Source organism: Formica exsecta, unplaced genomic scaffold (assembly GCF_003651465.1).
Source record: "Formica exsecta isolate Colony F162 unplaced genomic scaffold, ASM365146v1 scaffold421, whole genome shotgun sequence".
Taxonomy (NCBI): Eukaryota; Metazoa; Arthropoda; class Insecta; order Hymenoptera; family Formicidae; genus Formica; species Formica exsecta.
In genome coordinates this window covers 186,475-209,813 of record NW_021851451.1, presented here as the reverse complement: position 1 = coordinate 209,813, position 23,339 = coordinate 186,475, and the positions used below count along the sequence as shown (strand labels likewise).

The window sequence follows — 23,339 nt, the reverse complement described above, 5'->3', positions numbered from 1 at the left end:
GAAATATCTTGATACGTGATACGACATACGAAAAATCGAATTCTGAGAAATAGAAGTCTATTTTACTATAATACTCTTGTAATCTTCTATTTTTTATAGAGTTTTAATTATTAGCAGCATTAATTAATTCTTTCACGTTCATATGATCGTCCGGTAATAAGTATACTGTCAGGTTTAAAATATTATATGAAAAATTGTGATATCTCTTGTATATTGATTAGAGCGTAAAAATTAAGTTTTTTTTTTAATTTTGTAGCGTGCTACACAGGACTCTAATTAAAAAGTCAGAAAAGCGAAAAAAATCTACTTATCCTATATTATTTGAATGTGTCTTTATATGACATGCAAAAAATTAGTATTTCCAAAACGCGGAGATCTATTCTATTATAATTATTATATTTTCCTATACTTTTAATCGTGTTCTTTCGAATCCAGGAGTTTTAATCATTAACAGCGTTAATTAATTTTTTTTCACACACACAGGTACACATACATATTTATAAGATCACTTACATATTAACTTTAGTTACGCGTTTTTTCAAAATCGATTAAATCAAAATTATACACACATACTTAATATTCAAACTATCAAATACGTGGCTCAGTTATGATAGGCTTTTGTTGATATAAAATAATGCGTAATGTCGAGATAATCAATCAGTGTATCAATCGGGGAAAAGAGGCAACAATACTTGCGATTATTGATTTAACAAGTCTTTTTTAAGAGTGGGTATTCTGTATATATATATATATAATTACTCGAGAGTCTCCAGTATAACGTGATAATATAGAAATTTAATATGTTCGCGCATTACTTAACAATCTATTCGCCATTTAAATTTCACTTGTAGGTTCTTTTTTTTAAATCAAGAAGAACTTAAAATTTTGTTCTCCTTCTTATATATATAAAACTTGTTTATTAATCTAAAATAAATTAATTCTGTCATGACGGATCTTTTCGAACACAGGCGAAGAGAATTGGAAAGTTTTTTAAATACTAAATCATATAGATAATATTGCTTGGAATCCATCTTGCATAGTAAATGCGCGAGCATTTCATTATCTTTCGTGTGATAGTGTTATGTGTATGTAGTATGCGTAACGATGCGTAAGTGTATGTGCACAGTGCGTAAATAGTTTTTGAAACCGAAGGCGCATTCAATGTCTCGCGAGATACGCTCGTTTCGAATGCTCGATACCCTTCGTAGATCGCGCGAAGGGCACGGTTGATTCTCTTCAACTATGACTACGAGCTATCGATAAATTCGCGTGTTGATGGCTAATCGATCGTATTTTAGGCGGGAGAAGGTGGCGAAATCACGAACTCAGCAATTTCGCAAAAAAGAAAAAAGAATTTTTTTTTTAAATATTGAGAGAGGTATATATGGATAAATATATTTTGCAAAAATATAATTTAAAATTTGCACACAGTAGTTTGATAATTACTAAATAATAAGTAATATAAGCTAAATATTGTAATTATAATATTTCTTATATATTTTAAAAAACATTACAGAGAATGGTCAAGATTTTAATAATTTATAAAAATTGAACATATACCCATAAATATCAACACTGTCATTTGACCACCTTACTCTCTTTAGACCACCTATTATATAGGACTCTACTATTCGCTACGTTAAATCGCAACAATAACGATAATCATAACAATAACTTTCTTATCTTGACTGCATATTGACGCGAGGATGGAATCGATTCACGCATAGCCTCTCGTTCTTCTCGTTTTCTTTTGAAGAGAGGGATCCTCGACTTTTCCCCGGCGTTTTATCGATATTTGTATCGTCCTTGTTGTTTGTAACAGGGATGCTCTACTCATTTAACGTTACGAAATGCACGAAGATTTATTAGTCAGTTAAGGATAATAATTAATTCGTGCAGTGCCATTTCCGGTGGATTCTTTTAAAAGATTTGCGTGTATCCTTTGCGTGTCAGTCGCATAATGATTTTATCAATCGATTACATCGATTATTCATTCTCGACCTTATGGTCGTTTTACTCTCAATTCGATTTTGCATTTTTATTTTCGCTAGAGATATGTAGTCGATGCGAAACCTTCAAGGTGGAATCGTTAATAAACTCGCAGTAATGTTTGTGCCTTTGTTGACCTTGGCGATTGTGGCGAGCGAGTAGCGATTCTTAGACGATATTGGCCTTGACGATGGAGCTTCCCATCATGACCTTATTCACGAAATTTACAATAGCCGTGGCCGGTTGCTCTGGTTCCAGTTCGGCAAATACATGGCACTGATTGTCCGATTTGTGAGCAGGCTTTCTCGCCACAAAGCCGAAGCAGCGACTAGAGAAAAATGATAAGCAAATAAATTAAATTAAAGGCAGAAATTGAATTGCAACAAATTCTTTACCAAATATTTAAAAAAGAAATCTACCACGATTAGAATTAAAAATTCTAAAATATTATATATTTAAAAATATCAAAAATTTGTTATTTTGCATCGTTTTTTAAAAAAATTGATATCCAAAAACATACTGGGCGCTAAGTGATCTTCCCGTATCTTCGCTGGCAAACTCCCACGTGCGTTCCTCGGTGTCTAGTCCGCAATAACTTATGTTATTTGTTGGATAATGTCTACGGAAAAATATCTTTCTCGCATTGTCAGTCAAAGTAATGCCTTGCGTGGAAACTTTAAAATGAACAATCGTGGCAATCGGTAGCGGCTTCTGCTCAAACAGGTTGGTGATAGCTTTTTTAATGGCCTGCGGTCCAGTCAAAGATTCCGTATCAATTGTAAAGAGGTACAGAACATTACAAGCTGCAACAATAATATTTAAAATATTTATAAAACTTTTTTCTTTTCTTTTTAATCTTAATAAATCGAAAAGGATTTGTAAATGAAAGATTGTTCTAAGCTCAAAATCAATCTCTAGTAATTAAATAAAATTTAAAGTTCCTCTATTTTGTCTTTAATTTAATCTGCTTTAAATGCACGAGATCAAATAAATTAAAGATTTTAAGTCTTTACCCGACTGTAAGAAAATTTACGTTGTTTCCTTTTTATCGCGTCTATTTTAACGTAGAAATATTATTAGTGAATTAATTACCTGCTCCTTGAGCAAGAAGCTGCTGAGTACTATTAGTACCAGGTGAATCTAAAGCTCTAGCGGCTGCTTCCGGTTCAGGTAGCAACAGTTGACAAGGTAGCGCCATGGCCATTAGACTATGCTGGTAAACCAATGCTGAGAGCGAGCTAAAGACCGGTTCGTTTGCGCATCCCTTTAGTCTAACGCCACGTGATGTTGGCTCGATCAGGAAATGTCTGACGAGCTCGCTCGAAGGATCTCGCGGGCTGCTGGGAGCTCCAGGGGGTGGCGTTGCCACTTTTAATGCTAGCCCGAAGGCACCTGGGAATGAGTTGCTGTCTCGTACCACAAATGTGCCGGGTGTCGCGTCTTTCAGCATCGAAATTGCTAAAAAATTTTGTCATGTTTATCTCTCGCAACAATCGCAATTTTTTTAGACAACTGCATAAGAAATTAGATAGAGGAGTTTATAAATAAAATTTGAATTTTTCATTGCTATTGTTATATTTGATCTAGATCTTAAATATGCCTAGAATAATTATTCTTCATTTATAATAAAAAAAAAAAGAATTGTTTGATTATAAAAGACAAAAAGAGAGGTTTGAAAACTACCTTGCTCCCGCGATATATTGGGTTTGTACCAGATTCTGCTGGTATCGCGTACAAATTTCACATTAGCATCGGCCACCTCCTGGGGTTCGGTGTTCGAATGAATGCTGGAGCGTCTTGAACCATAATATTGAACCTGCGGTGAAGATTGACCACCACTATTGATCGAAGTATATGACGTAGCACTCTGCAAAGTCCAAAAATAATTCTATTCAAATATTTTTAATATAATTTTCTCACGCGATATATCATAAAATATCTAACGTAATTAATAAATATTTCTAGTATTTTCTTTCAATCATCATATCACAATAATTAAATTATTTTTGAACAAAATTAGTAGTAAAAGAAAATCATATCGTTGTCTAATTAAAAAGTTTAAATAAGATTTCAGTATATATAATTGCTATTTTCTCTCTCTCTCTTTCTTTTCTTCTATCATCTTAATACAATTGAAACAACGATACCACATAGTTTTATATAACATAATATAGGAATGCTTACTTTGGGGCTTTGGGCGAATTCTACATGGGTCGGTGTTCCAGGACTGCGCGAAACAGCCTGCGGCTGCGACATCGCCGATTCGCTTAGCGGAGAAACAGGTCGGTCCTTGCTGTAAAATAAGCAATTGAGCGTAACATTAAAAAATATTCCGCAAAAATGTATCGACATTTCCGTGCAGGCAGACGTGTATTGGCTGACTCGTGCATAGTGCTATACATCGTGAGGAAAACATTGGAAATAGATGGTACACACTATCGTGGAAAAGAGTCCGGAAAACGCGAAAGGAGTGTCTAATGTTAAATGAAACGAACGCTTCTAGCGAAAAAGCAAGAAGAATGATTGACAGAAAAGATATTTTTCTCTGAATTTTTCGTGAGGATAGTGGAAAAGTTGTCTTGGTTCTTTAACAATATAATTTATTTCTTCGATACATGTACTTATTCTATGAGAGATTTCTATGACACACGATGTAAGGAAACGCGAGTTCTTGTTAGTTCAAAAGTGCAACACACACATATGGCTAGCATACGTGAACACGATTTATATTCACGATATAATCGAGTTAAATTTTTTTATTACAACTGCATAAAATACATAAAATAAGATAATTAAAACAATTTATTGCGATAAATTATAATGTGTTACGATCCTTTTATAATCTACAATAAATCTTTGAAATTTGTAGTAAATATTAATAAACACCAAAAATGCAGATAGAAAAACGATAAAATTAATGTTATTAGGATTATGAGAGAAACGCAGAAAAAAAGAAAAATTTCATTTAGAAAAGATGTTTTCCATACATCGATCTATTATCGCGTAAATAAAAATGATTTATTATTCACGATATGATGCAATCGCATTCCGAGGATATCAACACACGCGCGGTTAGTAACATGACACAAAACATTCATGGTGCATAATTGGGCGCGACGCTTTCCGTCGCTGTGATTAACTCTAACGTCGTTAATTGCATGTTCAATTACAGAGATCGCTTGTTCGCGCGATTCTTCGTGATGTATATTACCTATAGTCGAACGACGCCGATTGATTAGTGAGCGGCCATCGTTTGTTATGCATTTGTTTAAGCGGCCCGCTTGCCGGAAAACTCAAGCGTCTAGAATCACGAATATTATTCTGCATCATCATTACCGTTGCTTTGCAATCCTCTATCGTGTTCAAAGAAATTTTTTGTTGTTGTGTTATAGTACGTCATATATATGGGTTATTAGAGAAATATTTTTGTAAAATACTAAGTGGCACGGGTGTGCAGTATTCCAATTGATAAACCCGTCAAAATTCAGGAGTTAAAAATATTCTAAATTCCAATATCTCTCGTTAAAATTTCTGTCATAAAACAGAAAATGTTTTTATTTTATCTAATTAAAATTTTTTGTTACCTAATTAAAATTTAGTTACTTAAATAAAATTAAAATTGTTAAAACTCTCTCCTAGATAGTAGTATCGCAATATAAATATGTTTTAATTTTATTTATAGCTAATAGCTATAAAATTTGTCGGCATCGCAAGAAAATCCTAAAAATTTTTAATTCCCAATTTTGTGTAATTATTTATTGAAAATATAAATAAATATCAAATAGGAAGTAGAACCTACCGCTGTGTTGTCGGACTCTTGGGTGGAAGCCCCGTCTCCTTCAAGGCTTCTCTTCGTTCTTCGATATATATCGTTCGTTCGGCGCCGTAGCTTTCGACGTTATTGTTATTATTACCGCCAGCCTCGTTGCTAACATTATTGTTATTATTGCTAACATTGTAACTGTTGTTGGACGTCATGTAAGTGCGATCACTGGCGAATGTCACTGTTGGTGATGCGTTATTGACGTATGGCGTTCGCGGATGGACCGGAAATGCCGGCGTCTGCGGTCGCGAGGCGCCGCTGATGACCGCGCTTCCAGGACTGACGCTTCTCTCGGTCCACGATGACGTCGAGTCATTGTGTGGCTGCGTGGATTTCAAGGCGATTATTGTAATTACACGCGGGGCGTAATAACGTGATGAGATATCGATTAGTCGCGAACAAAATACACATCGCCGTTTCCTACGTCAATCTATGCGCTACCAGCCAAGCGAGGCGTGCTGGATAAGCTTGAAATACCGGATTGATGTTGAATTTTTGATAGCGACTAATCACTAGCAAAATGCATAAAAAAATTAAGACAAATGCTTGTTACATGAAACAAGCATTACGTAAAACATACGATTCCTGGGCAAGGACGCGCGGGATTTGCATGTAAGGGTGAGACAAACCTGAATGCAATTCTGCCATGCTTTTGGCGACTGATTAGGGGAGCAATTAGTGACATTGCTAGGTACATTGGTAGGCATTGTAGTAGCGGTTGAGATTATGTGGCTGTCAGCAGGATGTTCGTTTTCGATTTTAGGCGTGCTCGGAGTCGTGCGAATCGGTGAGATTTCGGCTAGTGATTGAATGAGGCTCACGAGAGGATCAGGTTGATCGACCATCGTCAGTAATCCGCCGTCCACCTGGTCGCCGCTGCTGGCCGAACTGTAACTCCCGACACTCTGATAAGCAACGCGATTCCGCGATTCAGGACGCGCGCTTCGACTTGATGTCGCGTATTCCTGAGTCGCGATCGTTTGCTTTCGCTCGATATGATCGTGGCTATTGTTGATGCCGGATTGCAGCTGGTGGTGACGATGCTCGCGCAACAAGGCATCCGCTCTTGCGAAACTATCGCTGCGCGATTCCGGTCGCGGCGGCGGCGGAGGTTGTTGCTGATGCTGTTGCGATCTCTCCGCGTTGTTGGAGCTCGATTGCTGGCTCGCTAACCCTAAGGGTGGCGCGGTCGCTAAGGCTGAGCGAGGGGATGTCGGAGGGCTCTGGAATGCAAGCCAAGCGCTATGCTACATGCCGGCGAACTAAGAGCATTTAATCTTTTCGGTGCTATGCTCCGAGTACCCACGATTACCCACGCTAGTGAAGTTTTAAGCTCGAATCGTTGTTAATTAATTGCGCGGGCTAATTAATGGGCGCGCGAGTTAACGCGATGGAGTCGTAACGCAGCTGCCGTGTCAGCTAGAAATTGTTCGCGTAGCGCGAGAACGATGAAGAGAATGACCTCTTTTTGATAATACTACGCAGCTCTGTGCGTTTCGCAAACTTTAATTAAGACTTCAAAAATTGTACATGTATATGATGTATAATGTTACTATTTTTTAAATGTGAGAAATACCATATATTAATCACCGAAGCAGAACTTCTTAATAACCGATAAGTAACATTAACATAATTAATATTGCGTTAAATATTTGTTATTGAATAGTAGTGAAACTTATAATAAAATTATATATTAATTAAATATTCAAATTACAAATGTAAAACGAATATTTAGAGAATTTATTATGCAATTCTTTTTCGATAAGTGCATATCGGAAGTATAGCATAAAAAAAATTTAAAGGAAATTTCTATCTCGGATAGGTAATCGTCTTATGGTCTACGTTTTAGAAAGATCGTTTCTTGCTATTTAGGGGAGGCTAACCATATGGTATTGTTATAAGATATAGCGTTGTTTGTGGGAGTTTCCTTGTTATCTATGGAGTCTAAATTGTAGCTTTTGTGCTGCCGCTCTCTTATTGCCATAAAGCGGAATCGATCGTACCACCGTTTTGAAAACTCCATGCGAAATAACTGTTCATTTCGTTCAATATTATTCTCGGTTACTGCACAATTTCACTTTCAGTTCTGTAATAATATTCTATAATAATTGCAAATTTTTTTAATATCAAGAAATATAAAATATAAATGCAAATTGAACACAAATTATTGATAAAATCAAACCTATTATCTAATATATATTATTTATTATTCAAACTTTTCAAAAGTTTTATTTTTGTAGTTGTAAATGTTTTTATATCGCTTGTATGTTTTTCATAGAGAGAACGTAATTAAGCATTATAAAATACTAAATCATAATTACAATTGTAATGTACAAGACGCTATTAATCAAAACGATGGCACGTACGATTCCAGCGATCTAACGAGCAGAGAGTGCGTCGAATATATACCCAAAATTTGCATACGTGTACTCACCTGACTGTCGCTGTACTTGCGATATTCATAGGCGCGCTTTACGGAGACGAACGGTCGTTCGTTCATACTCTCCGCTCGCGGTCTGCCGAGAACACCGTTTCCGGCATTACCGTTATATTTCCGGCTGCTCGATCTCTGCGGAAGTAGAGGACTAGCTGGTGCGGAGGTGTACGGAACAGCTTTCGAGGACGGCTAATCGATAAATGTGCGAATGTCAATTAAATTAGTCCTAGAATGCGCGATTTGTCTGTTATGTGTTAGTAATTGTTAAATCGCTTTTTGTTGTATTAATAAGTTGCAAAAAAGTCATAAAAATCTATATATTTTTTTGTAGCCAAATTTTTGAAAATTACATAAGTACGTTATTTATTAAGTACGTATTTCAATTTTCATGCTACATTATTCTTTGCATTCTAGAACTAATAATGATCTTATTAAAAAAATTCTCTCTATATATATGAATATATATAGAATATATATTACATATTTAATATAATTCCATAAGCTTCTTGTGCTATTAGTTTTTTTGCTATAACAAATTTCATGTGAAAAAAAGGGTCACGATTAATTGATCATCAGATTAATGATTTGCTTCAATTGATATTTCAAACCTCATATCCTGAGAATTTCTTACCTGTCCAGAAGTGGAACTCGCTATCCACGTATCATCATCGTCGTCGAGAACCGCCGAGTCGCTCGCGTAACCATCGTGTCTCAATATTCCCCTTTGCAAGCTCCTAAGTTCGCCGATGACACGATTTCCGGTCTCTTGTCGCCAAAGTCGGCCAGGATTCCTTTCATCTCTCCTAGCGGCTAGTTTCAACTGTTGTTGCCTTAGCCACGATAATCTAAACGATGAAAGGGATGGAACTATTTAATCGCGAGCTTTTTGATGTCTTTCTATCAAGCATGCCGTGCACAAAGGCAAAAAAAGAAACATGAAAATAATAGCACGTCCCAAGTAGCGCCGGAGATCTCGTGGCGACGTTTCTCGCTTTCGTGCCTCGCAATAGGGTCCTATCGCGTTACACGGTGTGTACATGAAAATACGAGATGTTGCGGGCACTTTGTAGGGAACACGAGACCGCGACTCCGATAACAAAAGCTCATTAGAACGCGTCGGCTCTTCGCAAATAGACTCGCGGAATTTTGCTACGCCAGATTCTGGACCTCCTACCGCGATAGACGCCGATAATTACACTCTGATCGATGAGGTCGCTTCGGGCCACTGGCCCGTGAGGCTCCGGAGAGCGCGTTACATCCAGCCGTTCTCCGAGATAATAAACGACGGCCTCGGTAGCCAATCAGCGTAAGTCACGGAGGATTTCTTTTTTTTTTTTAATAAAATTTATATCCCGCCCAAACGCGCACAACTCTCGGGAGGGTTGTAAACTGCGCTTCGCAAGTGAAATTGTCGCTTGAGAAAAGCGTTAGTTTAAAAACGCGTCGCTTTAGATCGTCGAGTTTGCCGTTGGCTATATTATAAAATTCTATATTATTTTTACATGAAAGATATTTACTGCAGCACAAAATATATGTACGCAACGTGAATGTGTGATACATAACAACATTATATATTCATATCTAATATAGAAAAAAAATTTTAATGTTTTATAAAAAGAGAAGAGAAAAAAGAGAAAGAAATAGATAGATAGGTAGATAGATAAGAAAAAAGAAAGAGTTTTTAAGTCGATAAATAATAAATTAACTTTTCTAAAAAAAAAAAAAAAAAAAATTCGCGATAAATTGTATGTATGTTTAAAGATGCAAGGATGCGTTAAATTTAAAAGCATCAAATACGAAAGAGATTGGAACCTCGAGCTTATATCAACCTTGACCGATTCGTTGAATCTCTTGCGATTATCCATGTTTATTTTAAATGTATCGATTGAAATATTGATTTGTGTTTCTTGGAAAGTCCAAACACGATACGTCGTATTATTAAAACAAAGAGATATGGAATTCTGCCTCTTTTCTATTATTCATGAATAGCAAACACTCCATTCTATCTTTGTTGATTTACTTCGATCGTTCAATTGCGGCAAAAATTTACTGTATCTTGCTCAAAAATTATTTCATATTTTTTCTGTTAGATATACATGTGTATAATTTACCATCTTTAGATTTTAAAAGATGAGAAACTATCGAAGTCTTATCTTTTTTATTATTATCGCTATTTCATATGCATAATTTAAGTTCTAAATTCTAAATTATTGATAACAAAGTGGTTATTTATAGTGTATATATCCCAATGCTAGTATCAGCAGAAATTATAATAGAAACACATGGCTCGCACGCAAACTAAACGTGGCACAAAATGCAATTACGTATATATGCAAATCCAAATCTCATCTGCGTAACAACGCAATGTGCAATATTTCAATTCACCTCCCATGGATTTTAAATTAAAATAATGTTCGTTTATGTAAAAATAAATTAAAAATAAAGATCATGGATTTGTATGAAACGTATTTGTTGGCTATTCAATAATAAATTACATTAGAGCTTATTCTGTAATTCTATGTTTATATAATATATGTAATTGTTAATAACTTTTATTTCATAACTTTATTTCTGTTACGTCAGTTTCATATTTCTGTTTGCTGTCATTACGTGACATATAAAAGCAGATATATCTCGTATAAGTTTAATAATTCATAATTTTTATATATATTTTTATATATTAATTATTAAATTTATGAGAGATGTATCTTCCTTTATATGTTACGCAATGACAGCAAATCAATGTATAAAATTGATATAATAAATTAAACTTTCTACATTGTCCTACCAATTGTCATCATTTACAACTTTTGCGCAGCATCATCTTGTTTATCTGACACAATAATTTGCGAAGCTGCATTTTAAAAGTATATGAATATGTAAAAGTATGGTAAAAAACATTGAATGGAAAGATCTTCCGTGCAATAGAAAAGTTTAGCCCATTGTATAAGAAAGTCTCGTCCATCGAGGAAAAACGACGCAACCTCGAGCTTGCGTAGAAATTATATGAGGCTCTACGAGCGACTTTCGTGCTTTTACCTCGCTTTCCAACAACTTCCGTTTCCGAATGTCGTTCCTCTAGTGTCTTCGCAGTTTTGAGGAAAGAAAAATTACCGAAAAATAAAAAAGATACCACAATATAACGTACTTTATGGGAAGAAACAGATAGCAAAGTTGCAGAAAAAACAAAAATTTTGTGATAACAATTAAAATAAGGTTGTATTACTAATATAACAGTGTGTGAATTGAAATAGATAATTATTTCTTTCAATGATTTAATTTTGAGATTTTATAATAGATATTGAAAAATAATGTACCAATTATATATATATTATTTTATATATCGATTATAACATATTTTGAGACAAAGAATTATTTTATTCTGAACAGGAAACATTTGATATTTTTCATTAATGAATATACATAGATCATTTTAACATATATAGAGTAAATGAAGATAAATAAGATGGAGACAGAGTGAGTTATATTTATAATTCTACAAAGTCGATTTAACGTGTCTCTTTTGGCCGTTCTATATTTATAATTATGTCAGAGAGCGACCAGCGTCTCGTAAAAGAGGAAGAAAAAGAGAAAGAAAGATAGGTGATTCCTTCATCTCTTAAGCTCCATCGTATTTTTCCTCGACGATATAATCGTCGCAATATTGCAATCCTAAAAATCTCTAAAATGTGTTCATTAAGTAACACGACATTACAACATCCCGTTTTATTTTAGTGAGAGAGGTAACGAATAAAATAAAGATCTCCGATGTTCTCACGGCTAGAATGTCACGTTTGCCCGCGAGAAAGTGGACCTGCCGAACGTCCGTCGATCTCCTCGACCATAAACGTCGTCTGTTTCCTGTCTGAGTCGAGAAGTATCTCTTCGTAAATAACCGCATAAAATCTCGCGGTTATTCGCGCCTAGCGCAAAATCGTTCCGCTGGTGGAGGGAAATCGTGAGTTTATTTTCACGGCGTTTCATGTATGAATACGATGCCACAAATTGTACAGCGTGGATATTTGGTTCGTCGTACCTAACGAGCTACCATCTATCCTCCGTAATTCCACGTTTTATAAAGCTCTCTTTGGGTGACTGGTTAAAAAAATGAGCAGAGGTTGAGAATTTTAAAGTGGAAATTTTCGCAAACTGAATAATATTCAGCATAAAAATAAAATTTATAATAATATTTTATTAAAAATACAGATTTATAGGATAGTAAGAAATTTATAGAAGTAGTAATTATATATAAATATCTCTTTAGAAAAATGCTATTTTCGATAAGAGGTCCTTAACTCTATAAATTAAAAAATAAAAACGTTTTTCTGCATATGTGTAAAAATTGCAAAATTGTTCGTGTCTTGAAAGAAAGAATTGTTCAATGCAATGACACCAATTTTCTCAATTCGGCGTGTTTTTATAATACCGCAATGAAAGAGTGACGGCGTGAATCGATATATCACTTTATAGTCACGTCGAACCAAACAGAGTTAACAGACTCGTTTAATGCGATCATGCGAGAAAAATTACCGAAAAATAAAAAAGATACCACAATATAACGTACTTTATGGGAAGAAACAGATAGCAAAGTTGCAGAAAAAACAAAAATTTTGTGATAACAATTAAAATAAGGTTGTATTACTAATATAACAGTGTGTGAATTGAAATAGATAATTATTTCTTTCAATGATTTAATTTTGAGATTTTATAATAGATATTGAAAAATAATGTACCAATTATATATATATTATTTTATATATCGATTATAACATATTTTGAGACAAAGAATTATTTTATTCTGAACAGGAAACATTTGATATTTTTCATTAATGAATATACATAGATCATTTTAACATATATAGAGTAAATGAAGATAAATAAGATGGAGACAGAGTGAGTTATATTTATAATTCTACAAAGTCGATTTAACGTGTCTCTTTTGGCCGTTCTATATTTATAATTATGTCAGAGAGCGACCAGCGTCTCGTAAAAGAGGAAGAAAAAGAGAAAGAAAGATAGGTGATTCCTTCATCTCTTAAGCTCCATCGTATTTTTCCTCGACGATATAATCGTCGCAATATTGCAATCCTAAAAATCTCTAAAATGTGTTCATTAAGTAACACGACATTACAACATCCCGTTTTATTTTAGTGAGAGAGGTAACGAATAAAATAAAGATCTCCGATGTTCTCACGGCTAGAATGTCACGTTTGCCCGCGAGAAAGTGGACCTGCCGAACGTCCGTCGATCTCCTCGACCATAAACGTCGTCTGTTTCCTGTCTGAGTCGAGAAGTATCTCTTCGTAAATAACCGCATAAAATCTCGCGGTTATTCGCGCCTAGCGCAAAATCGTTCCGCTGGTGGAGGGAAATCGTGAGTTTATTTTCACGGCGTTTCATGTATGAATACGATGCCACAAATTGTACAGCGTGGATATTTGGTTCGTCGTACCTAACGAGCTACCATCTATCCTCCGTAATTCCACGTTTTATAAAGCTCTCTTTGGGTGACTGGTTAAAAAAATGAGCAGAGGTTGAGAATTTTAAAGTGGAAATTTTCGCAAACTGAATAATATTCAGCATAAAAATAAAATTTATAATAATATTTTATTAAAAATACAGATTTATAGGATAGTAAGAAATTTATAGAAGTAGTAATTATATATAAATATCTCTTTAGAAAAATGCTATTTTCGATAAGAGGTCCTTAACTCTATAAATTAAAAAATAAAAACGTTTTTCTGCATATGTGTAAAAATTGCAAAATTGTTCGTGTCTTGAAAGAAAGAATTGTTCAATGCAATGACACCAATTTTCTCAATTCGGCGTGTTTTTATAATACCGCAATGAAAGAGTGACGGCGTGAATCGATATATCACTTTATAGTCACGTCGAACCAAACAGAGTTAACAGACTCGTTTAATGCGATCATGCGTGCTTTCTCCTCCATTCGGGCGCGGCATCTCATTCGTAAAATGCAGGGCGGGACTGGACCGCGAAAGTCTCGGCAAAAAATTGATGACTTTGAGGTGAATGGCGTTATATAGTAACTGCACATTTATAGGATGCATTCAAGTTTACGAAATGCAATAACAAACGCGATCCTTTTTCGAAACATCGCTATGCATGCCCGTTTAACGTTAAATCTACTTAATATCATCATATATGTAAAAAAAATTAATGCAGGCTTAACAAAACATTTTTCTCATTGTAAAAGTAACAATTTTTAAGTAACAATTTTTAAAATAACATCAACTAATTTGTGCATGTATAAATTAATTTTTGTATAACTTTCAAATATGTGATTTGTTTTTACTTATTAAAATACGCGCGCGCGAGTTTAGAGTACAAATTTTTTATTTATAAAACTTTCAATTTACTGCAAGAATTGTAACAGATCTAAATAATAAGAAAAGTTAATAAGCAATAAATTCATATCACACAAGTTCTGTTTAATCGCGCTCAGTTCCTGCAATCAATTAACGTTAAATTAGCACTTTGCACAGTCTCATTGACTGCACTTAGCAACTCGCGTCTTGAGATCTCACGTCATTCGTGAGATGCTATCGACCATCAAAGATGTAAGATTTCCTCCTTTATTCACGTTACTAACGAGAATGACTCACGGCGACCGCATTTACCATTTGCGGCAAAAGTACCGTGTCTTATTGTTAGTCGCGTCGACAATTTATGAATTGTCCATGATCAACGAATTTTTTTGCTACCTCTCTCTTTCCTTTTCTCCCCCTCCCCCCTTCTGTCTTTCTCTCAAGCGCTTCTTTTGCGGTGCCACATTTGGACAATACATTGCGACACTATACTGGCCGACGATCGTCTGGAAGCCTTGCCAGAAGTACGGCCCACTCATCGCGATTTCCCCTGCCGACGTTCACGGAAACCTAGTCTAATCTCTTTCTCTTTTGCAACATCGCGATTTATTTGCCGGGAGGAAACCGTTTTCGGTCGTTGACAGGACAGAATGAGTAGGTATCGTGTGTCGCAAGATACAAAGAGCGTAAATTTCTCTTAGAAACGCTGAGAGAAAGGGAGAAAGATAAAAGCGAATAGTTAATGATGTTTCGCAGAGAGGATAGAGTTGCATAAACGCGACATAATTTTAACATAATTAATGAAGCGAGAATATTCTCGTGCTTTCGTTATTATTTTTAGAATGCTTGATAAAATCTTAAATATAGGAAAAAATAATTTTTGCATATACCGCAAATAGATTTATAAATACAGTACATACTTTTTAAGACAAAAGATCACTTACCCATCGATGTGATCGGTTCCACTTTTCACGGGTCCATTCGCGAATTCCGGCGGCGGATCCGGAGTATTAGGACTTAGAGGGCTGACGGGTCTCCTGGAATTCTCGCCAAGAATGTCCTCGAAATCCACGACGGGCGCCACGCCGCGCACAGACGCTTTCCTCACTAACGAAGGCGATGACAGTTTCTGATGCTTGATCATGTCGGTGGTGGCACCGTACGAGAATGGCTGACTGGTCTGTCTAGCGTGATACGGGATATCCTCGTCGATGAAGTCGATATTGCCAGGCGGCGAGAAAGAATCCGCGTGCTTCCTATAAGAGTCGTTGGATGACTCGGTTATCTTGCGGTCCGGAGATACGCGATACTCAAAATCGTCCTTCCGATGCTCGATACTGTTCTTCAAAGTGCTATAGCTGCTACTGGAATTGTAGGGCGGACTGGATTCCTTGCCGTAGCTTCTGTAGGAGTCCTTTAAAGTGGAATAAGTAGACGTTGGATGGCTGCTACCGTGACTGCTATAGCTGCGCGTTTCTTGAATGTACATTTTCTCGCTTCGATCACGGTTGTAGTCATCTGTCGGTGGATCTGGCATAGACTGCGAGGAAATTTCATAATCTGAATGGCGTATTTTTTTCAATCTTTATTTTTCTCAACTTTTCTACATACCAATGAGTATGCAATAATAATTATCAACATTATGCATACATAATTATCATAATTGATTAAATTATACCTCGACGGTGAGCATCATATCATGAAGAAGCTTGTCGAGATCTCCGTGAGCTTGATTATCCGGCTCGGGTTCTGGTGGACTGGGTTTTTGCGGTGGTGCACTACTTATGCCACTGTCCATGGAAACCGTCAATGGTGAGCCGCGGGCGCCTCCTGCACCACCCTGATGTACCACAGCGTACAACGATCCATCTATGGGACCACACGTGTAACCCAAGCCACGAGGTGAAGTCTGAACCGAAGAACTCGAGGGGGGCGGCGGTGACAGCGGGGTCTCACGACCTTCTAGAAAAAAAAAAGATACGTGTTTAAATACAGTAAAATAATGACAACTTAAGCAACACAATTAAAAAGTTAAAATTAAACTAATTAAACAATTAAAAAAGAAATATATATTTTGGCACAAGTTTTAATGAATATATTTTATACATTTTGCATATAATTTTATTGCCATTATCAGTTCCAATTTTTTGAAAAGTACATTAATAGACAGAGTATATATGGGGCATAACTTTAAAATCATTTTTTCAAACTAGTTTTCTTCAAATTGTTTGTGACCAATTAATGTTAAGTACACAAATGAAAATTATATAAATGAAATATTTTATTAGATTTGAATGGCAATGCAACAGCTCTCGCGAAAAGAACAAGTTAGGTCGCAAATAAATTCTCTCAGATTCTTCTTGTGTAGGAATATCTGCGGGCGCCCGCGTAAACTATAATTCCGCGAGCCCCGGGAAATCGAGGAGCTTATTAAAGGAACAACCGTCGGCTATAAATTGTTGACGCGCTGTTCTAGAATACGAATCGCAACGAGTTAAGAATCGTCCATTTCATATATATTTTTCTTTTAACCCACGCATCATACCATTTAGAGCCAATTACTCAGTTTCTAAGATATTAGAAGTATCCATAATTAGTGTTTATAACTTATAATTAGTCATTTATATTATACGAAAATGATGGTACAATAATATAATTCGATCTAACTTTGAAAAATTTTAAATCTCATTTACGAACATTTTTTAAAATTTATATCTTAATGAAAAATGCATCAACATTTATATGTCAAAACAAGACATCATTTTTGCATTAATATAAATGCTTTTGTACTATATCTTTTTTGTAAAATCTGTGTTGGGAGCGAACGGTTCTATAATAAGTTTTTTAACAAAGTCGATTTCGTAATTTAAACGACTATAGGTCGACGCAACGTTTATTCGAAGCATTGTTCCGGAAATTCATTGTACTGTCGCAGTTGCTAAGTTTGCAACAAGGATTTGTGGGACTCCACGTTCAGCCGTAATTACTTGATCCCCTCCAGCATCTTGGCCACTTTCTTTAGGGCGTAATTTCAAAGGAGTCTTTTTTCCCGGTGACCGCGTGACATGGGGGCTAAACTACCGCAAGGATTACGTCATCTAAGGCGCGCAAATTACTCAACCATGACATAACACGGATTAATCGTAAATTGATGCAACACTTCTGAGCAAAAGAAAAAGGATATATGAATGAATGATATTTCGTGTCTCGGTGATAGCTAAAAATTACACAAACCAGCTTTTCAATTATATCTTGAAAAATTTTAAAATCTTATAGCATCAAAAGAAAATTTAAATAGTTATAAAAAATAAATTGGATATATGTTAATAATAATTGTCTCAGTCGTTACAAAACGTAAAATCAGAAGTTATTTTATAAAAAGCTTTTTAACGTTAGTTTAATGATTAAAAATGATAATAGATGAAGTCTAAAAGTATTCTGTATATATACTAATAGTTAATAGTTTTGCAACATGTTGATAAAATCCCACTAGGTAGCCATTAATGATGTGAAAGCTTCTGGGAGCTGAATCTATTCCGAATAAAAAGAAAAGTAACAAGAAAGCGAGCGAGCGATAGTAAGAAGTTTATTTAACTCACTGGCGAACTTGGGTAACAATGTTGAGAATAAAAAGACGCGAACCCAGCTGTAGATATAAATTAACAAAATCGAGAACACGCCGGAACCAGGGTTCAACTTTCTGCGAACGATAAAACTTCATCCGAATTTACCCGCGCAGTACGATGGAGAAATGAAAGTTTAGATGTGCGGTTATAAAGTTTTCCAGGTGTTAAGTATCCAATTACTTCCAAATATCGACAATTCACATTTATGTGCGAGAGATAATGATGATAACAAGACGACAAACTAAAGTGCATCTCATGCAGTAATGATTACCTTCGCGCTTATAAATCTCGCATGTATAATTCATGTATGTAATAAAGCGAAAACCTGTCTTCGAAAAGTACACGCAAATATTCGTTTTAAACAAGTGAAAGATTAATAATACGACGAAAACATCAGTTCATTGTGCAAACGAGAATAGCATGTTTCCACAAAAGATCTGTACATTCGATGCGGTTTAATCAACAGTTAATGTTTCTTATGGCACTATTCGGTGTACTTTTTTTCGCGTCTAAATTTGCATACCCCATTATTTCATTGACAATCGTTACATTATGTCGAGAAGAGCAAAGAGAAGGAAAATATGAAGAAAATATCGTGAGGACGGTCGTAGATTTGGGGCGAAGGATGGTCCTTGGTGCGAAGGGTCCGTAACGGATCCCTCCTTCGAAATGCGTATCCGGTAGCTCCGCGTGCGTACACGGTAAAATTTCGCGGCGATTTATTTTTTGTCCAGTATCAACGTCTTTTTTTCTTCTCTCTTTCTCTCTTCCTCTCTCGAATTATCTCGATCTCTTTGATCCGGTAAGTGTGGCCAATGCATTTGGCGCCTTAGGCTCCTCATACTCTACGTCTCTCTCTCTTTCCGATGACAGCGGCGGCCGCGGCACTTTGTGCTAACGCAATTATGCTGGATTATCGGATTTAATTGGAATTCCCGGGGTGTAACTATATTTATATATATGTCTAAGTAGTGCGCTACATACTCTCGATTGAGGTCGCTCTTAACATAATTCGCCTGCCGGAATGTCCGTTCTTTCGCCCCGCTGGCTGACATTTGCAAAACACGTGTCATATTATTTGTACAGTGCATCTGACATTTTACAAGATATATCTTTATAACCAACATGTCTGTGCAAACTTAAATTGATATTTTTTTGTCTTAAGTAAATTAATATGTACGTCAACGTCACGGAGATTGCGTTACGAAATTGTTCATTCATGTAACCTTGAGATAATTAAAGATTGAATTAATTAATTTCAATTAATTAAAGTTTCTTGCGGATTTAATAACTAGTATATTTTGCTGATGTATTTTTATAATTCTCTCTCTCTATTTCTTTTATAGAATTATAAATATATTTTGATTTTATCAGCGATGTCCAAAGAAATAACGTAAATATAGACCGTAACAAATCACAAAACGCTATTATCATATTTAGGAACAAGTTTGCTGCGATAATGGTGTGATCGAGATCGGGCTAATTTAAGATCACCACGAGAGATATTTCGCGAAGGACACCGGGTATAATCTAGGGCCGTTTGCGGGGAGCCTCATCTGAATTCAATCCACGTCGCCGCTATCTCGTCGGCACATCGCGCCCGGTGTAAATCATTTTTATTTGAGCGACTCACTCGTTTATTATACTCAAACCGGCTCGGGCATTCTGTCAATTACGACTAATCTTACCACCTTAGACAGATAAAACGCTTTTAATGTTCATTCGCGAATATACGACTAAACAGGATCTCTTGGAAATCATGGAATAAAAAGTGGATTTGCTAAAGAGGCTCTAAATTTAATTTCCTTCGCACTTTTATTTCCTAAAATATGTATAACTATAATGGCATTCGCAACTTTTGTTAAATTTCAAATTGCATCATGTCTCAATGCGGACGCAATAAAATACTACTTCGAATACCACCTACTTCGTGACCACCTTGAACTTTTTTCGAAGAACGGATTCTGCTGGAAGATACACACAACCGATGATTTTTGGTTGATTTAATGAAGCAAGTTCTCATCGGCGCCTGCGTCGCATAAAAACAACGGCCGAAGGAAAGTCGCAATAGATTGCATCGTTAAATTGCGTGCTTCTGAGCATTTACCGAACGCCCGTGCGCGTGTGTGTTAGTTCGAGATTGACGCATCGTTTGGATAAAAGTGGCCATTACCGGTCAACCCTATTAAATTATCGGAAGCATCTCATTTAATCCAGACATGCGACATGGCCGACATAAGCGTGATTAAATTGCCGCCGAGGCGGCGCGCGAGCGTTCCAATAATAGTAACGCGAGAAAAATGTCAATACTTTGGATGTAAAAGTCGCACGATGGTCGATAAATCGCGGTTATTTTTAACTGTCCTTACGAAGATAAATTAATTAAATCCGGAACTTTCTTGCGCGTCGCGGAAAAACGTTGGGTTCTGGAAATTGCAAGCGGCGGCACCGGCGCCTCGTATTTCAAAAATACGAATGATTTTCGTGTTTATCACGAGCCCAAGAGCGGCGTGCGTATAAATTTCTGCGGACGTTGCGACGCGGTCCAGAAAGGAAGGCGCGCGCTCGGGACGCAGCTGCAACTGCAGCTGATACGCGGCCGTCAGCTGATCACGCGGCGGATAGCGGCGTCGCCGTCGGCCGCACGCTCCAACGCGAATCGTCCGGGGATTTATCGCGTCAAATGATACCGTCGACTAGCTTTTACCATCCGACCCTCATTGCAGTTTCTCCGACGCGCGTCGTGCTTTTTGCGGCGCGAGAATGCGCGATGCGGCACCGAGAATAAAATCGGCTCGCGCGCGATTTATCGCCGTCATTCATCATCCGCGAGCGATCGCATAACGGGCGATCGAGGTGTCTCGGATGAGCTGTGCGCCTCGGCGAAAGATGTATCGGCAATTTGTTAATTTGGATTTCATCATTGAATGAGAAAAATTCTTGAAGCAGCATTCCCGTAGCAGCGTGAAAAGTTTGAAGCTATACTTGATATATGTACGAAACAAGATATAGATATGTAATTCTCGCTTGTAACACATCGAGTATAAATTTAATGGATATTTCTATAAAAGAGAATTTTCAACCACAACAAATTAAAAAAATAATTAATATAAATATTAAAAATAAAAAAAAAAAAAAAAATTATCAAAGAAGTTTGTAGAAAGTGCAGTCTCTTTCCAAGTAGGATAGAAAAGAAATTTAATTCGAGTCCGATAGAGCGTTTATTAAAAGTACCATAAAATATCACTGTCATTTAACGTTGCCCCGATTTACAAGTTTAACGAGTTTCGCCGTGTTCCGGAACAAACAATCTTCCAAGAGGACGACATAAATTTTCCGGCGTCCTAATATAAACGTCAAAGCGACCGACTACGAGCTACGCAAATACGAGAGGAGGCCACGATACCGATCAATTAATACTATCGCCAATACTAGCCTCGCGATTTTAGATCTGACCAAAGACGTTATCAGCGGGATATCGATGTCGCAATGCGTGTTGTAAAATCGTCCGCGAGTGGATAAACTGATAAACTTTATCTCTACGATAGGGGAGCGTCTCATGAAAAATCTTAAGAGAATATCTTCGCGGAAATAATGTCGATTATCTTCGGTGAATCATCAATCGCGAATGTCAACTGCCGCTTTAATCTCAGTAAACGTAATTTAAACTATCCCGTATAAAAAATTTTAATGCAAAAAAAGGTGATATTTATGGAATACATACTGTATACCATATAGTATTTGCTTGAGTAATATTAATGTTAATTACATTAATTTTATATTAATTTTTTATTGTGATATCTATATAATTAAATTGCTAAAAAAATCATTTTGCGACGATTATGAATTATTAAGCTTGATGCACTTCGGCAAAGTGCATCGGCGTCACGCGGCTCGCGTGACCATTACGATCAAAACGATAACGACGACAACGATGTATGTAACCACCAACTATTTCAATTTCTCGTCCTGAACACCGCGAATGAATTGCACATTCGCGCAACGATCTGGCTGGATATGGTAATTAGATTCTCGCGCAGGAACGTCATCGCTTTAGCCGGCTCGAATGTTCTCCCTCTCTTTCTCCCCTTCTCTCTCTCTCTCTTTCTCGCTCTTTTGAGAGCAAATTTTTAGTTGATCGTGGTTGTTAACTTATTTACCGCTACGCTGCTATGATTTAACCGTGGAATTTAGGGACGGAACGCGCGACGCGATACGCGCGTGTACGGATATGGTGGCGAGTATGGGAAATTTAAGGACGCTTCAGTGCACTCGACAGGTTTACGACACCCGGCGGGTTTCCGCTGCATATTCAGATGCGAATGTAAATGGAAACTTCCCTGGCGACTTACGCCCTTGGACTTGTAATAAAAATTCTAGGAGGAAGTCTATAGAAGATGACGGCAATAGCACGGGGAACTAGGTACTAGCAGTGGGAAGTCTTGATAACGGAAGACTGGTAGTGGTTCCAGTAATGCATTTAAATTGTTATCCGTTACATGAAAATACACAAGAATTTGTAGATCATTCAGAGATTGTAGTCGTTAATGATGTAATTAAAAAAATTTGATATTTAAATAATTTCTTAAAAATCTATCTTTTTATGTATTTTTAAACGTTTCAACTCTTTAATTACATCTTTTTTTCAAATAAAACGACACACCATCATAATTAACCAAGCGACTGATCTGCATAACAAAGCAGCCGCCCACGTAGATTTTTCAATGCGTACAATACGCACTGTCTTTGTGTCTCAAAATTTTTTTCACTCAGCATCGCATAACCATTACATTCTTCCTCCCCCTTCCATTTTGGCGAAGGATAGATCGGTCATGCGCGAAAGGTATTAAAATTTAACATCCTTCTTTTGGAAGGGTTTCTATTCATCAGCATAGTGGGCCGTCATTATCTCCAGGTGGATGACAAAGAGCGAAGCGGCGAGAGAAGTAAGTGGTACTCGATGCGTACCGAAAGAAAGAGAAAGAGAGACATATGGACGAATTACTCGTTTGACGGCCTTATAGAGATTCATGAGACGCCGATGGGAAGTGGGCATCGAGATCCAGTCGGGGATGCTCGTTCCCCGCATCCGATGACAAAAATGCGAAAGATGGAGGCGTGGTAGCCGTAGGGAA

General features: G+C 36.6%; 1 protein-coding gene across 5 annotated transcripts in view; it reads right to left on the bottom strand.

Annotated features, from left to right (window-relative positions):
* Window positions 1-864: 864 nt before the first annotated feature.
* Window positions 865-23,339, bottom strand: part of LOC115240255 (tensin-1) — a 128,627-nt gene continuing 106,152 nt past the window's right edge. For 2 of the 5 annotated variants that reach the window (XM_029815306.1, XM_029815305.1), the window contains exons 9-20: window positions 16,257-16,540; window positions 15,523-16,118; window positions 8,881-9,094; window positions 8,247-8,438; window positions 6,442-7,035; window positions 5,789-6,135; window positions 5,201-5,290; window positions 4,174-4,282; window positions 3,673-3,856; window positions 3,082-3,447; window positions 2,510-2,792; window positions 865-2,317 (exon numbers count right to left, since the gene is read on the bottom strand). In XM_029815306.1, coding sequence (XP_029671166.1) covers window positions 2,158-2,317; window positions 2,510-2,792; window positions 3,082-3,447; window positions 3,673-3,856; window positions 4,174-4,282; window positions 5,201-5,290; window positions 5,789-6,135; window positions 6,442-7,035; window positions 8,247-8,438; window positions 8,881-9,094; window positions 15,523-16,118; window positions 16,257-16,540 — 3,419 coding nt within the window. In that variant the 3' untranslated portion in view covers window positions 865-2,157. The remainder of the gene's footprint in view (window positions 2,318-2,509; window positions 2,793-3,081; window positions 3,448-3,672; window positions 3,857-4,173; window positions 4,283-5,200; window positions 5,291-5,788; window positions 6,136-6,441; window positions 7,036-8,246; window positions 8,439-8,880; window positions 9,095-15,522; window positions 16,119-16,256; window positions 16,541-23,339) is intronic. The other 3 variants (XM_029815308.1, XM_029815307.1, XM_029815309.1) reach the window with 3 other exon arrangements.